General features: G+C 34.1%; 1 protein-coding gene across 1 annotated transcript; it reads left to right on the top strand.

The window, feature by feature from the left end:
* Nucleotides 1-4,158: 4,158 nt before the first annotated feature.
* Nucleotides 4,159-7,568, top strand: LOC136211003 (RNA polymerase II transcriptional coactivator KELP). The gene is made up of 3 exons (XM_066002492.1): nucleotides 4,159-4,597; nucleotides 4,680-4,785; nucleotides 7,276-7,568. Exons 1-3 carry the CDS (start codon nucleotides 4,337-4,339, stop codon nucleotides 7,365-7,367), a joined length of 459 nt encoding a protein of 152 aa, XP_065858564.1. The 5' UTR covers nucleotides 4,159-4,336; the 3' UTR covers nucleotides 7,368-7,568.
* Nucleotides 7,569-12,831: the final 5,263 nt, after the last annotated feature.

Here is a 12,831-nt window from a genome sequence, read left to right as displayed (position 1 = left end):
CTTGCCAAATGTTAGATGGTCCATGCGTCTCGAAAAGGTCCTTGAAACGGATTTATGAGCCTTCTAAAATGTGTCAGACTCTGTCTCACAAGTTGATGGATAATTGGACACTGACTTGATTATCACTCAGCTTGACTTAGCGGCGTTTTGAATATTGCTCAGCTTGACTTCGCAGCTTCACCTTCGAGCTTTCCTGAAGAAGACATTTCTTTTGCAAGGCTGAGTTGAGTTCCACTCAGCTTCCGCTGTGTGACTTCTTATGCTGACTTTGTTCTTTCTTTTTATGGACTTTTAGTTCCTGTTCTCGTTAGTCAACTTACTCAACATTGAAGAAACACATTAGTACAATTAAATCAAAGCACTTAAATTTAATTATTTTAATCATGGGCTTTACTTAAATAATTTTGTCAAATCAAAATCATGTGGAAAGGTGTTTCAACAGTAAATAGTTGAGTGGCAAAACAGCAAATAGAAGGTGGCAGATATTGTTCCTAACAAGAAGAACTTGGGGAGGAAGTATTCCTCAACCCTGGTACGCCCCGCGTAACCTTACTCACGCCCCACGTGGTTGTGTCTCTGGGCTTGGTGGCTCTCGTTGGGCATTCACACGCGTGGCATCCCCGGCAGTACGCCCCACGTACTTTACCTCCTGGGCGGAACTCTCCCAAAAATCCTGTTCCACGCTCCGCGCCTCAGAGGGCACGCCCCGCGTATATGACCCGCTGGGCTGTTCCCCTGATATTGTGTTCTTCACGCCTCGCGCCCCCTTATGTGCGCTCCGCGTACTCAGCTTCTCGCGCTTGATTTCGTCTCCCTCGGTTAATTCTCTCCGGGTCTCGTCTTTCGGTTCCGGGTCCGCCTTCGGAGGACGGATGCCCTCATCACCTTTTATTTTGTTTCTGGCTCTACAGAATAACTTGGATAATATGTCCATAACCGCCAATATTGAATGTATGGTCTGATCTGATGTATGCTAACGCAAATCAAGAGTATGTCAGATTATGAGACTTAAAATGAATCCCTCGCTAAACAAAAGTTAACTCAATAAGAAAATTATAAAATCGGTTGCCCCCCTAATATTATAATTCATCACGATTTATCTGGGGGGTCTTTGGGTAACTGAGAGTCTTAGGGCTCGGGGTTCAATGGATAACACCTTAATTATTGAAAAATGTTTTCACGAATATATAAGGTTAATGACTTAAAGTGGACGAGAGTAATTGGGCGAGTCGTCTGGATTATTTAAAGCTATTGGGCAATATGGTTGGGATTAATATTAAAATGTATTAGTTACGAATGTGGTTGGTTACTCAACAACCTAGGAATCGCATAGTTGATGTGATTGATTATATGGATCTACCTATTAAAGGGAGTGAACTTATTTAAGTCATTCAATGTAAACTTCACGAGATAGGATCCTAGCTCACTAAAGAGTTTGAGAAATTCTTCGAATTAATATAGAGAGTTATTTTTTTTTATGAAAATGAGTACATCATTTCATTTCATAGATAAACAAGTACAATAAGAAAAGTAAGGAATAAAACATTACATAAGTACAAGCTATGCATAGTACAGAATCCAAAAAGGTAAAAGAAGAACTACAAAGAGCAAAATAAACCATTAAATATACAAATAAAACAAACAACAGATAAAACATATACTTCTTGAAACTCCAAATTTATAGAGAAGCTTGTAATCCAATCTTCAACATTTAAACCCTTCTGAATCTTCGGATCTGAGTCATTTCTTTTGCAACCATGTAGATGTAGTGATCTACGAATAGGATCTACCATTTATGCTATTGCTAAATCAGAAAATATTACAAATGAAAAGTTAATAAACGACAAATACAATTTAAGCGGAGATCTGATAAAATATATGCAATCCAACTAAAATAAACTTAATTAACAAAAAAGAAGAAAAACTAAAAAACGTGCAAGGAGGAAAAAGGAAGACAATCTTCCTTCTTCCTCCTCAAATAAAAAACTGCACCTCTAAGGAGATGAAAATCTAATTAACAAAAAAATCAATTCATGAATTTGGTGAAAAAAGGGGCTTGGAAAATTGAAGAGAAGAAATAGCAGTTGAGAAATGGAGTTTTGAGAGAGAGATTGGAGAGAGAACCGCAAGATTAGTTTTCTATTGGGAGTTTAAAAGATATATAGAGGGTTATTAATTTGGTAAAATAATGGGAGCAATTTAAATAACCTAAAGTCTTATGTTTAAATTGTATACTTAAAACAAATGAATAACATCTGTCACTCTATCTTACTCTCAAGTTAAAGTAAATACTATAAATCATCATATCTAAAATGGTAACCGATAACAAATTGAATAGTTCAAATTTCACCGACTAGTTTTGCAACCGTCAAAATTGTTTTGAAGTTCGAAAAGATTGGGTATGTATTAAGATGCATCGATACCCAATGTCTCTGTTGATGATGCTCCTGTCAAGAAGATTGATGTTTACTGGAAGCACCAATCAGATGATGAACGTACAAGATGTATCATACTTGCAGCTATGACACTAGAGCTACAAAGGCGACATGAGGATACGTATTCCATGGTTATGCACTTGAATAAGGTGTTTGAGAAATAGACGTCCCGAGTTCCTCAAATAATCGCTTGCAATATCTATCGATATGGCCTACGAGTCCACATATGTAGTTGAAAATACCGAGGTGCTCGTACTTAAAGTTGACGAAAGACCACTCACCCTACGCCTTCCTTATTTTTTTGCAACGTTTTAACGATTTACTAACGTCCATGGCTACTATGATTCGCATGCATGTTCGATACAGGTTGGTGTTATTATTTGCATCATATTCACGATAGATCCCAATAAAGTTACCTAGCTGTTTTCCCACCCCTTCTGACATTGCTCTTGTCGGCAGGTCATGTATCTGGACCCAGATATCCATAAAATTTAAAGCAACATGTTCCAAATTAATACCTTTTTTCCACTCGTTCAAGACCAGAGAAAAATTATCGAAAGTCCATGGGTCGCTTGACAACAGTCTATCGCGATCAACACGATGGAAAAACTCAAACCAGTATAAATTGGAGAGCAACTCCTGTATAATAACTCCTCACCCCGACATCCATAGACTAGCCAATTTTATTTTCATTGCGGCAAAGTTCACGATTCTTTCAGTGAGAAAGCGACATACAAAACGTAAGCCATTATCTTCCTCTGTGGGTTTGATAGTCGTAACACTCGGTTCCAGACCCTTAAGTTCCTCTTCCGCCAGGTTCAGTCGTGCCATCTCGTCTTCCATGACGCGGTTAACTAGAGAGTAATAAGAAATTTTTAATTGGAACTAACTTTTAAAATTCATTTATATTGGGTTAAATGCATTATTGATCACTGAAGTTTTATGATTGTCCTAAAATAGTCAATCAACTTCAATTTATCTCAATAAATCATTCAAGTTAAGATGAGAGTTTTTCAAGAAAATCTCAGTCCTCAACTAGCCGAGGCCATGACTATCAAATAAGCTTTAAGTTGGATTAAGATGCATCACCCTAGTGAGAAAATCAAATTCAGTCGGATTGTCTCATCATAGTCAAAACAATTCAAATGAGTTTAGAAGGTCATTCATATTTAATTGACATTATTTCTGATTGTATTCATTTATTAGAAAATTTAGAGCTGTGCTCTATCTCCTTGATTACGCGTTCAGCGAATTCGGCTTCCCATGCTCTAGCAAAAGCGGTCAATTCTGTGTCTGTTCGGGATGAGTGACACCACCGGTTTTTTTTTGGTAGGAACAGGAAAGAAAACAAAAACCAAAAAAACCAAAGCAATTAACTTGGGATTCTCCTAGGGAAGCTAACCCCCATTGCATCTTTCAAAAGAAGAGAAGATAAATAGTCAGGAGGAGAAGATAAGGTTGTGACGCCCAACATCCGCTCATGTCCATCAGCCGCCAAACGATCCGCAACCCTGTTTTGCTCTCTGAAGACATGGCTAAAACTGATGAAGTCAAAGGAAGAACAAAAGTGACACCACCGTTTCTTAGTAATATTATTTCATTTTATTTAAGTTAATATTATTTTAAAAAAAAACTCATAATAAAAAAAAGTTACATTGTAACCCTTCATTTTTATTAATTTCCATGCATTTACATTAACTTTTCTAACTATCATCTCCATTAATCTCCAACTACCCCCAAACAAAGCCTAGAGGTGGATGATAGTAGGTCAAACACCTTTCAATTGCAGTACTTTCAGAGAAAAGAAGCAGTAAATACCCCAAATTGGGCAAACAAAGGTCATCTTTCCTCTTTCATCTTTCAGCTTTCACCTGCCACCGTCACCGATTCCGACACTGAATATGGAACCCAAACTGAAAATACAAATCGAGCAAACTGTCAGGGAGATCCTAGAAGAATCCGATATGAATTCCACAACCGAAGCTCAGATTCGGAAATTAGCGTCGAAGAAGCTCGACCTTGACCTCAACAAACCGGAATACAAGGCCTTCGTCCGTCACGTCGTCAATACCTTCATCGAAGAACTGAGAATCAAAGAGGAAGAAGCAGAAAAGGGCAAGGAAGCTGAGTATGATGATGAAGGTGACCTAATCGTTTGCAGGGTATGTTGATTTCTGTTTTCATCTGATTTTTTTGAAGTTAATTTTTGATACTGTAATTTTTATTTTGGGTGTTCTTATTCAGCTATCGGATAAGAGAAGGGTGACTATTCAAAATTTCAGAGGAACAAACTTGGTATCAATTAGAGAGTTCTATAACAAAGATGGGAAAGAACTTCCTTCTTCTAAAGGTAAGTTTTAAAAAATAAATATTGCAATTGAATTTGAATTAGTGAAACTTAATTTTCTTCTGGTTGAATGTAAGATGTTAATTTCAGATTGCAGGATAGTGGAAAAGAAGTAGCTAAAATTAGAGTAGAAAATTCGTAGGTTCTGTTGTTATGTGGGAGATTGGATAATCAGAATTGGGGTTAAATTAATTAGAATAGGAATTGAAAACTTCCTCTCTTTAAGTGAATGCTGTTAGGAAAAAGGGTTATAGTTTTAGGCCTATATAAGCAACTGTTGTATGCTTAGTTATATGCGGTGAGAGTTTTCGAGTTTGTGGTCTTGAAATATGCATATGTGTGAGAGTTTGAGTGCAATCGGGTTTCTTGAGAGTTCGGGGCTTAGGTAAAGGTTGTGATTTCCTTATTATTGTACTAACATGCTGATTTCTAATGAACTATGTACTCTTCCTTGCCTATTGATGTAGAGAAAATTAGCTGAACCATGTAAATCTATTATTTTTGTAATTGCATGCTATGTTGCACGAAACGAAAATGGAAACTGAATTGGAAACAGAAACCGACACTGGGAACGTTATTTCTAAAAGAAAAAGCTAGGAAATGGAAAGAAACGGAAATGGACACGAACCATGTAATCTCTTATTTTTATAATTGCATGCTATGTTGAACGAAACGAAAATGGAAACTAAAGAAACGGAAACCGACACTGGGAACGTTATTTCTAAAAAAAATAGCTAGGAAATGGAAAGAAATGGAAACGGACACGAACCATGTAAATCTCTTATTTTTATAATTGGATGCTATGCTGAACGAAACGAAAATGGAAACTGAATTGGAAACGGAAACTGACACTGGGAACGTTATTTCTAAAAAATAGCTAGGAAATGGAAAGAAACAGAAACGGACACGAATCGCGGAAATGCTAATGAAGAAGAGTTTCCATGGAAAATAGATTGCATGTGTGAGAGATTTAGTGGAATCGGGTTTCTTGAGAGTTCGAAACTTGCGTAAAGGTTGTGATTTCCTTATTATTGTACTGACATGCTGATTTCTAATGAATTATGTACTCTTCCTCGCCCATTGGTGTAGAGAAAATTAGCCGAACCATGTAAATCTCACTATTTTTGTAATTGCTGTCTAAGTCTAATTTTCTATTCCGCATGTCAAGCTTGTTATAGTCAACACCGATCCAAATTCTAACAGTAACCTTACAGAAGAGATGAAGATTCTGAATTTAGAAGTGTGGGTTTGAAATGAATTCGGTTTATTTATGATGAGAGAGGGAAAACTTTGTAAGAAAAGGAAGCCCTTACACGTCCAGTTTGGTTGTGCAGTCCGAATTTGAAAACTTTTTTCGAGCATATCATTCCCCACGATCTCATTCATTCAAGTTTTTAGCCTAATTGGCCTCATGTGTGAAATTTATCAACAGATTTTGTAATTTTGGTGTTTCGGGTTTGAAGTTTTCCGTGTTATATCTCATATTTGTGTTTGTTACTCCTTATATGAATAACGATACTATCGTAACACCCTTGTTGAAAGCAAGGCCGTCATACTACTGGGGTATCTGTTTTGATTTCATCTTTGATTAATGAACCATGTTCATGTTCCAAGAAACATTCGCGTTTTGCGGAATTAAAAATGAATGATGTGCATATGTGTCCAAGTGTTGTTGTAGTGTATAAGTTAGTAATTCTTTTGTCTTTTTCGCATTCTCGGATTGTAGTTTTAAGTCAAATTGCAGTAAGTGTGAGAAACTAAGTGTAATCTGTCTCTTTCCAGTGCTTTCTTTTATTAGGCTCGGGATTTTAAGTAAAATAAGGAAGAACCAGTCATGCCCGGTAATGCAAGGGAAGCTAGTGATAAAAAATACTGAAGGTCGTAAATAGTTTTGGCATTAGGGGAGCCATTCCGCCCATTCCGTCAAGATAAAGATGACGTATTCTATCATAACACCTGAGGGTTTTGAATTAGCCCCTTCCAATCATATTTCGCCAGAGATTAAAGAAAAATAGGAAATCTGTCTTTTCAGAGTTATCGCCCCCGAGCTACAAGAAAAATTCCCTCCTCTACCATAGTATTGGGTTTCTAGGTTATATACCAGTTCTTTCCTTTCGGGCAGTTACCGTGAATGTGAGTCCTGTTGGATAAAAAGACTAGACTCTCGCCTAATCCTATTAGCAATTCTATCGATAAGCTAAGTCCTCTCCTTGGAAAGCTGTTAGAAAGCAACTCTCTACGATGCTGTGTTGTATGGTACTTGCTATTTTTCATGTAAAATCGACATTCAAAAGGCACAATCATTTGGCATGAACAAATTCCAAATATGCATGAGAGTTAGCCCATGTGTTAGAAGTTTATCCGATTTCAGTTTCCGGAAAGTTTATAATTCAATCTAATTAAACATGTTTCCTTGTTTTGGTGTAGTCTTTGTGACATTTGATAGTGTTAATATGGAGCGCCGACGAATTGAAAGTTGTGCTATATTTTCAGGGATTAGCTTGAAAGAGGAGCAGTGGTCAGTCTTAAAGAACAACATATCCGCCATAGATGAAGCCATCAAAGAAATGGAGGAAAGGGCGTGACGACAGTCACCTGAGGATTCTGTTTCAGCATCGAATCATCATAAGTTTTCCGGGGGATGTTTGATCCCTGATTTTTGCGGTAAGTGTAAAGTGACGATCCGGTATTAAGCAATGTATAATGCTACTTTCTTGGTTATGTAATGACTTGAAGATATTTGTAACTTATTGCTGTGTTTTCCTTTGGTGTCTTATCTTTGATCTCTTCTCATTTAAGGGCACAATAGAAACAATTGTAGGAAGTGGCCTACAGGAAAGCACAAAAAATAGAAGGGATATGCCAATTTTTGTGGTTGAAAACATAGTTTCTTGGATCCTATCAATACGGGTTATCATGTCAAATCGTGTTATCTAATCTATATATTTTACATAATTATATATGATATAAGTGACATAGAAATGATGATTGTGTCAAACGGATAGTCTATATTATCATGTAAACCGATAGTCCTTTAACTGCTAATGTTGCTATCATTGATATTGTATGTATAATCACGTAGAATATATAAAAGATACTCAATTCTTTTAAAAGTATAATAATTGTGAAAAAAGACAAAAAAAAAAAAAAAAAAAAAAAAAACAATGGCATTTTATTATGCTGATATTTTTTAAATTTGTTTGTTAAGCCATTGATATTTTAATTTGGCACATTTGAGCCATTGTTTACTTATAATCACACATTAAATTCTATTAAAAGATCATTATTAATTTTATAAAGTTAAGTTGTGAACATTAAATTCGTTAAAGTTAGTTTTCTCTTGGAATGAGAGTTTGCGGCTAGGGTTTTGCGTACACTCATGGAAGAACAATTTAGCAATTTGTCTGGAATGAGAGTTTGCGGCTAGGGTTTTGCGTACACTCATGGAAGAACAATTTAGCAATTTGTCAATTGTTGATAAGTGGAAGAACAATTTAGCAATTTGTCAATTGTTGATAAGTTTTGAATTTCAGGATGTTGGAGAAGGACAATCACTATAGATATTTGAACCGTGTTCTTGTTAATAGATCGCAATTTCAATTTCACCATTTTCAAACATCGTATGGTTGGTATATGGCCACTGGGAAGGAGACTTAACATTATTTAGATTGGAGGACGGTTAATCCTCTTTCATATTTATTACTAACACGATCTAAAATCCAACACCACCATTATGTCATGTTCTCTTTTGGATTCAGATACATGGTCTACTAGTTGGTTTCTTTTTTGAGATTGTAGGTATTGCGCTGGCAAATTATATTGGGACCTTTTTGGTGTATGATACTAAGAATAAATGAATGTTGGAGTGGAATTATATGCGCATTAGGGTTCGCCTTGATATTAGGCAGCCTCTGAAAAGGGAGAAGAAGATTCTCAAAGTCGAAGAAGATACGATTACGTGTTTATTTAAGTATGAGAAGATGCCCTTCTTTTTGTTTCATTTGAGGACCGATTGGCTGGCATTGTGATGCCTTTTTTCATCACGTAGAAAGCGAAATTATTCATCAATGGGATGTCTCGTCGAGGGCTCCAAATAGAAAGGTGCTTACGTTGGGTGGAGAAAGGTGGTTGAAGGAGGAGGGACTTGGGGAAATCGGGAATAATGAACAAGGCGAGAGACAATTGTACCTAAGGGGGTATGTTTCTAATGGTTTGATTATGGACACTAAAAGGAATAATCTACCGCATCTGGCTGAGAATTTTGGAGCTATTATAAAGACACACCTTCTGTCATGGAGAAGACTACTGGACGGAGGGCGGAGATGGTCACTGAGGAGAGAAAACGCATTTCAGCCAGGATCTATCAAATAATATTTTATGTAAATTGCCTTCGATTACCAAATATCTCCCTGCCTTTCTCAAGACTTTTATCCGCTCATTTTTATCTTCGGAAAGAGTACATGTGGTAAGATAAGAAAAAAATGGAAAAAAACCATTCTTTTGTCAAGTCAATTACTAAGATCTTTTCCTGATTAATAATGGCCATGAGAATTCGTCAATGCGATAAGAACATAAACGAGACCTATTTGGGGTCCAAGCTAGCTTTGCCAAGTGTCATTCTCATCCCTTGGGATTTACTAGATTTCTAGACTTCGAACCTTCAGACTTTCTTTCTTGCAACAATGTTTTGACCATGGCAAATATTTCTTCATTGTGTTAGTACGAGCTGCATAATTTTCGGTCAATTGACAAACCATAAGCTTAGAGTCACTCTTTAAAATAGCTTCGTACAACTTTATGATGTTAAGAATTTACAAATAGATACTTGTGGTATTTTTTTTATTACAAACGCAGTCCTGTGATTTGCATCGTTACCAAAAGTTAGATTTTTTCCCTTAAAACACTCATTTGCCACGTCACTCACTTAACAGATTCCATCCATTTGTCTTGATTTTGATAACGGTGCAAATCACATGGTTGCGTTTGTAATGAAAAATACTACAGATACGAATCTGCAAATCGGTGAAACCACAGAATATCTATTTGTAATTAATCCTAAAGTTTTTCATGTGATTCTGTAACTATTAAAAGATGATTTTCGATACTTTTGGATGGTATCTTGTTAACCTAAGTAACTTAAAATGATTTATTTACCATTTGAATTTGTTTAAAATGACTTATTAATCTTCTAAAAACTTATTTATAATGATTTATTATCCTCTGAACTTACTTAAGAATGATATGATTTTTAATTTGTCTTAGATCATCTCTTGTTCTTCCACGTGGATTTAACGGATTAATCATGTCACTTTAAGTAAATTTATTGGCTAACGAGACACTCTATAAGTTCAAGAGACAATTAGTTTTTTGGACTAAGATGGATCCGGCTGATGAGGAGCTCTATATATAATATTTTAATTATCTTATTTTTCCAATAATCTCTCCTAAATTACGTGATTTTTTCCTCGTTTGAATTTTAATCAGTAAATCAAATTTCTCCATTTTCATTTTTCACCTTCTCTTACTTATTTCATCCCAAAATTATCTTCGTGGTCCTTAAACTTAAAAAAACGTTAAACACGGTCTCCGAAATTTATAAAAACTCCAATAAATCCCTCAATTGACTTGTAAATGTACATTAAGAAGGCTTTTGGTGTTAGACATCAAATGGGCTGGGCTTTATGCAATATTAGCATCGGCCCAATTGATTCAAATCAACAAAGATACATATTGAGGCAAGAAAAGCCCATAGGAGACATGGGCTGGGCTTCTCACAAATTTTGCCTTTTAACTTCGTTTGTACCATCAATTTAAGATTATTTAAGTGAAAATCATTGAATTAAAACTAAATCATATTATAAAAATTAATTTTAAATATTATTTTTTTAAATATTATATGTTATTATAACATAATTTATAAATTTTAGATTCTAATTTTCCTGTAAATTTCCGATTAATTTATCTCAAAATAAACTTTAGGCGAAATTTGATATTTTAACATGACATTTATAGTTAGGGGTGGCAACAGGGCAGAGCGGGGGCGGTTTTGCATCCCCTATTCCGCTCCCAATATTTTTTTGGTGGTAAAAAAATATTTATAAATTTTTGACACCCACATCCACCCGTACGGTTCCCCACGAATAACGGGAATCCGTAATACCCAAACCAAAATTAAAAAAATTCTCAATCCCTAAATTTAAAATCTTTTCCAATCTCCAAATTTAAAAAATTCCACACATATTACTGCTGGTTTATACCAGCACTGGTATAAACCAATTGTACTGGTTTATACAGTATAATTAGTCAAAATTGACATGTGTCAAATCAATATCATAAATTAATACATGTCAATATGTTATCAATTATATATTTTCATGTGTCATTTTAAACTAATTTGATCCCAAATCTTAAATGCAAGAAATTAAAATAGTACATAAAATTTATTTAATTCTGCAAACCAAATTTAGTGGCTAAATTAACCTTTTATCCTAAGGATGAAATTATAAAAAAAAAAGTCTAAGTAATTATCATTTTCCGGTTAGGGATTATGATCTTAATTAAAAGGTTAATAAGCTTGATTCTTTCCTTTGTTACGTGATCTATTTATTTCACATAATATTTATATAAGATTTTGTTACGTAATCTATTTATTTCACATGATGATTATATAAGATAAAGTTACGAAAATGATACGTTACGGTGAACAAGCTCAATTAGATTGCAATCAATCAGCAAAATCCTAAGTAGTTAAAAGAGAATTGAAATTCGATATAATGTTATTATTATATTAAGAATAAATTCTCCTTTTCTTTCGGTAAAGAAGAATAATTTAATATTTTATTTTCTCATTAGAAATGTAGATGCAAATTTTAACCAACCCATTATATAATATAGTATAAATTCTATGCATAATAAGTTGTAGCAAAATTTTAATAACTTTAGTATATATTCTATTTTCTCTTGGTAAGATAGTATGATTATATGATGCATATGCTTAAATAAATTTCCTAAATTCAACCATTTTTGTCTTCATCTTGCTTAAATCAATTTTGTCCTTAAAATTATTAGAAAACATCAATTTTATCTTTATGGTAATCTTACAATTTTCCAAGGTTGTAAAAGACGTTATACGCTAGTCAGGCGGAAATGACCCTCAAGAAATAATCAGGAATTAAATTAATCGGATTTGTATTTTGTATTTTTTATTAATCAACAAATTGTTATATAAATTCAATTTTACTATCTAAAAATAATAATATAAAATTATTTAATATAGAAAAACACATATGTGTACCATACAACTTAAAAAAATATATAAAAATCAACATTTCAACAACAATATCATTGAAACAATTCAAAAACGAATTATAATAAAGCAAACAAAAAAATTCACAATAAAAAACAAATTTGCTCATTGTTGCTGAGGCGGCGCCTAAGCAGTTTAGGTGGCCCAGATGGAAATCAAATGGCTAAAAATCGCTTAGGATCTAAAAAAACACCTAGAGAGATTAATCAGAAAAAATCTATTTCGAGCACTTAGATGGAGTCTAGGTAGTTTGGAATAGTGCAATTTTCTAACTATAGGCATTTATTTCAAAAGGGGAAACTTTGAATTAAGTTTTTTCATAATGAGGGTAAAATTGAATTAAAAATTTTAGTATAAAGGAAAATTGAATCTTTTCCAATAATCTTAGGGTCATAAAATATTAAATTTGCATAATGTAGAATATAATGTCCTAAATTTTACAGGCCACAGATAAACAAGTTAAGCCCAATATAGATCAGGATTTACCAAATCAAGAAAAAGACAAAAAAGAAAAAAGAAAATGGGGATGATAAGTTTTTATTTTTCTTTCTGATAAATGCCAATGAAAATTAGTGATAAAATGTCTTGAAAAGTGATTAAATTGAGGTAGAATTTTCACCAGAAACAAAATTGAGTCATTTTGTATAATAAAGATAAAATTGAGTTCTCTCAATAGTTTTGGGGCAAAATTGATCTTTATCCCTTAATAATAAAATGATTTTTTATTAACAAATTAAAAATAT

The sequence above is a fragment of the Euphorbia lathyris genome, chromosome 1 (assembly GCF_963576675.1).
Source record: "Euphorbia lathyris chromosome 1, ddEupLath1.1, whole genome shotgun sequence".
NCBI classification, from domain to species: domain Eukaryota; kingdom Viridiplantae; phylum Streptophyta; class Magnoliopsida; order Malpighiales; family Euphorbiaceae; genus Euphorbia; species Euphorbia lathyris.
This window is presented reverse-complemented; position numbering and strand designations above follow the sequence as displayed.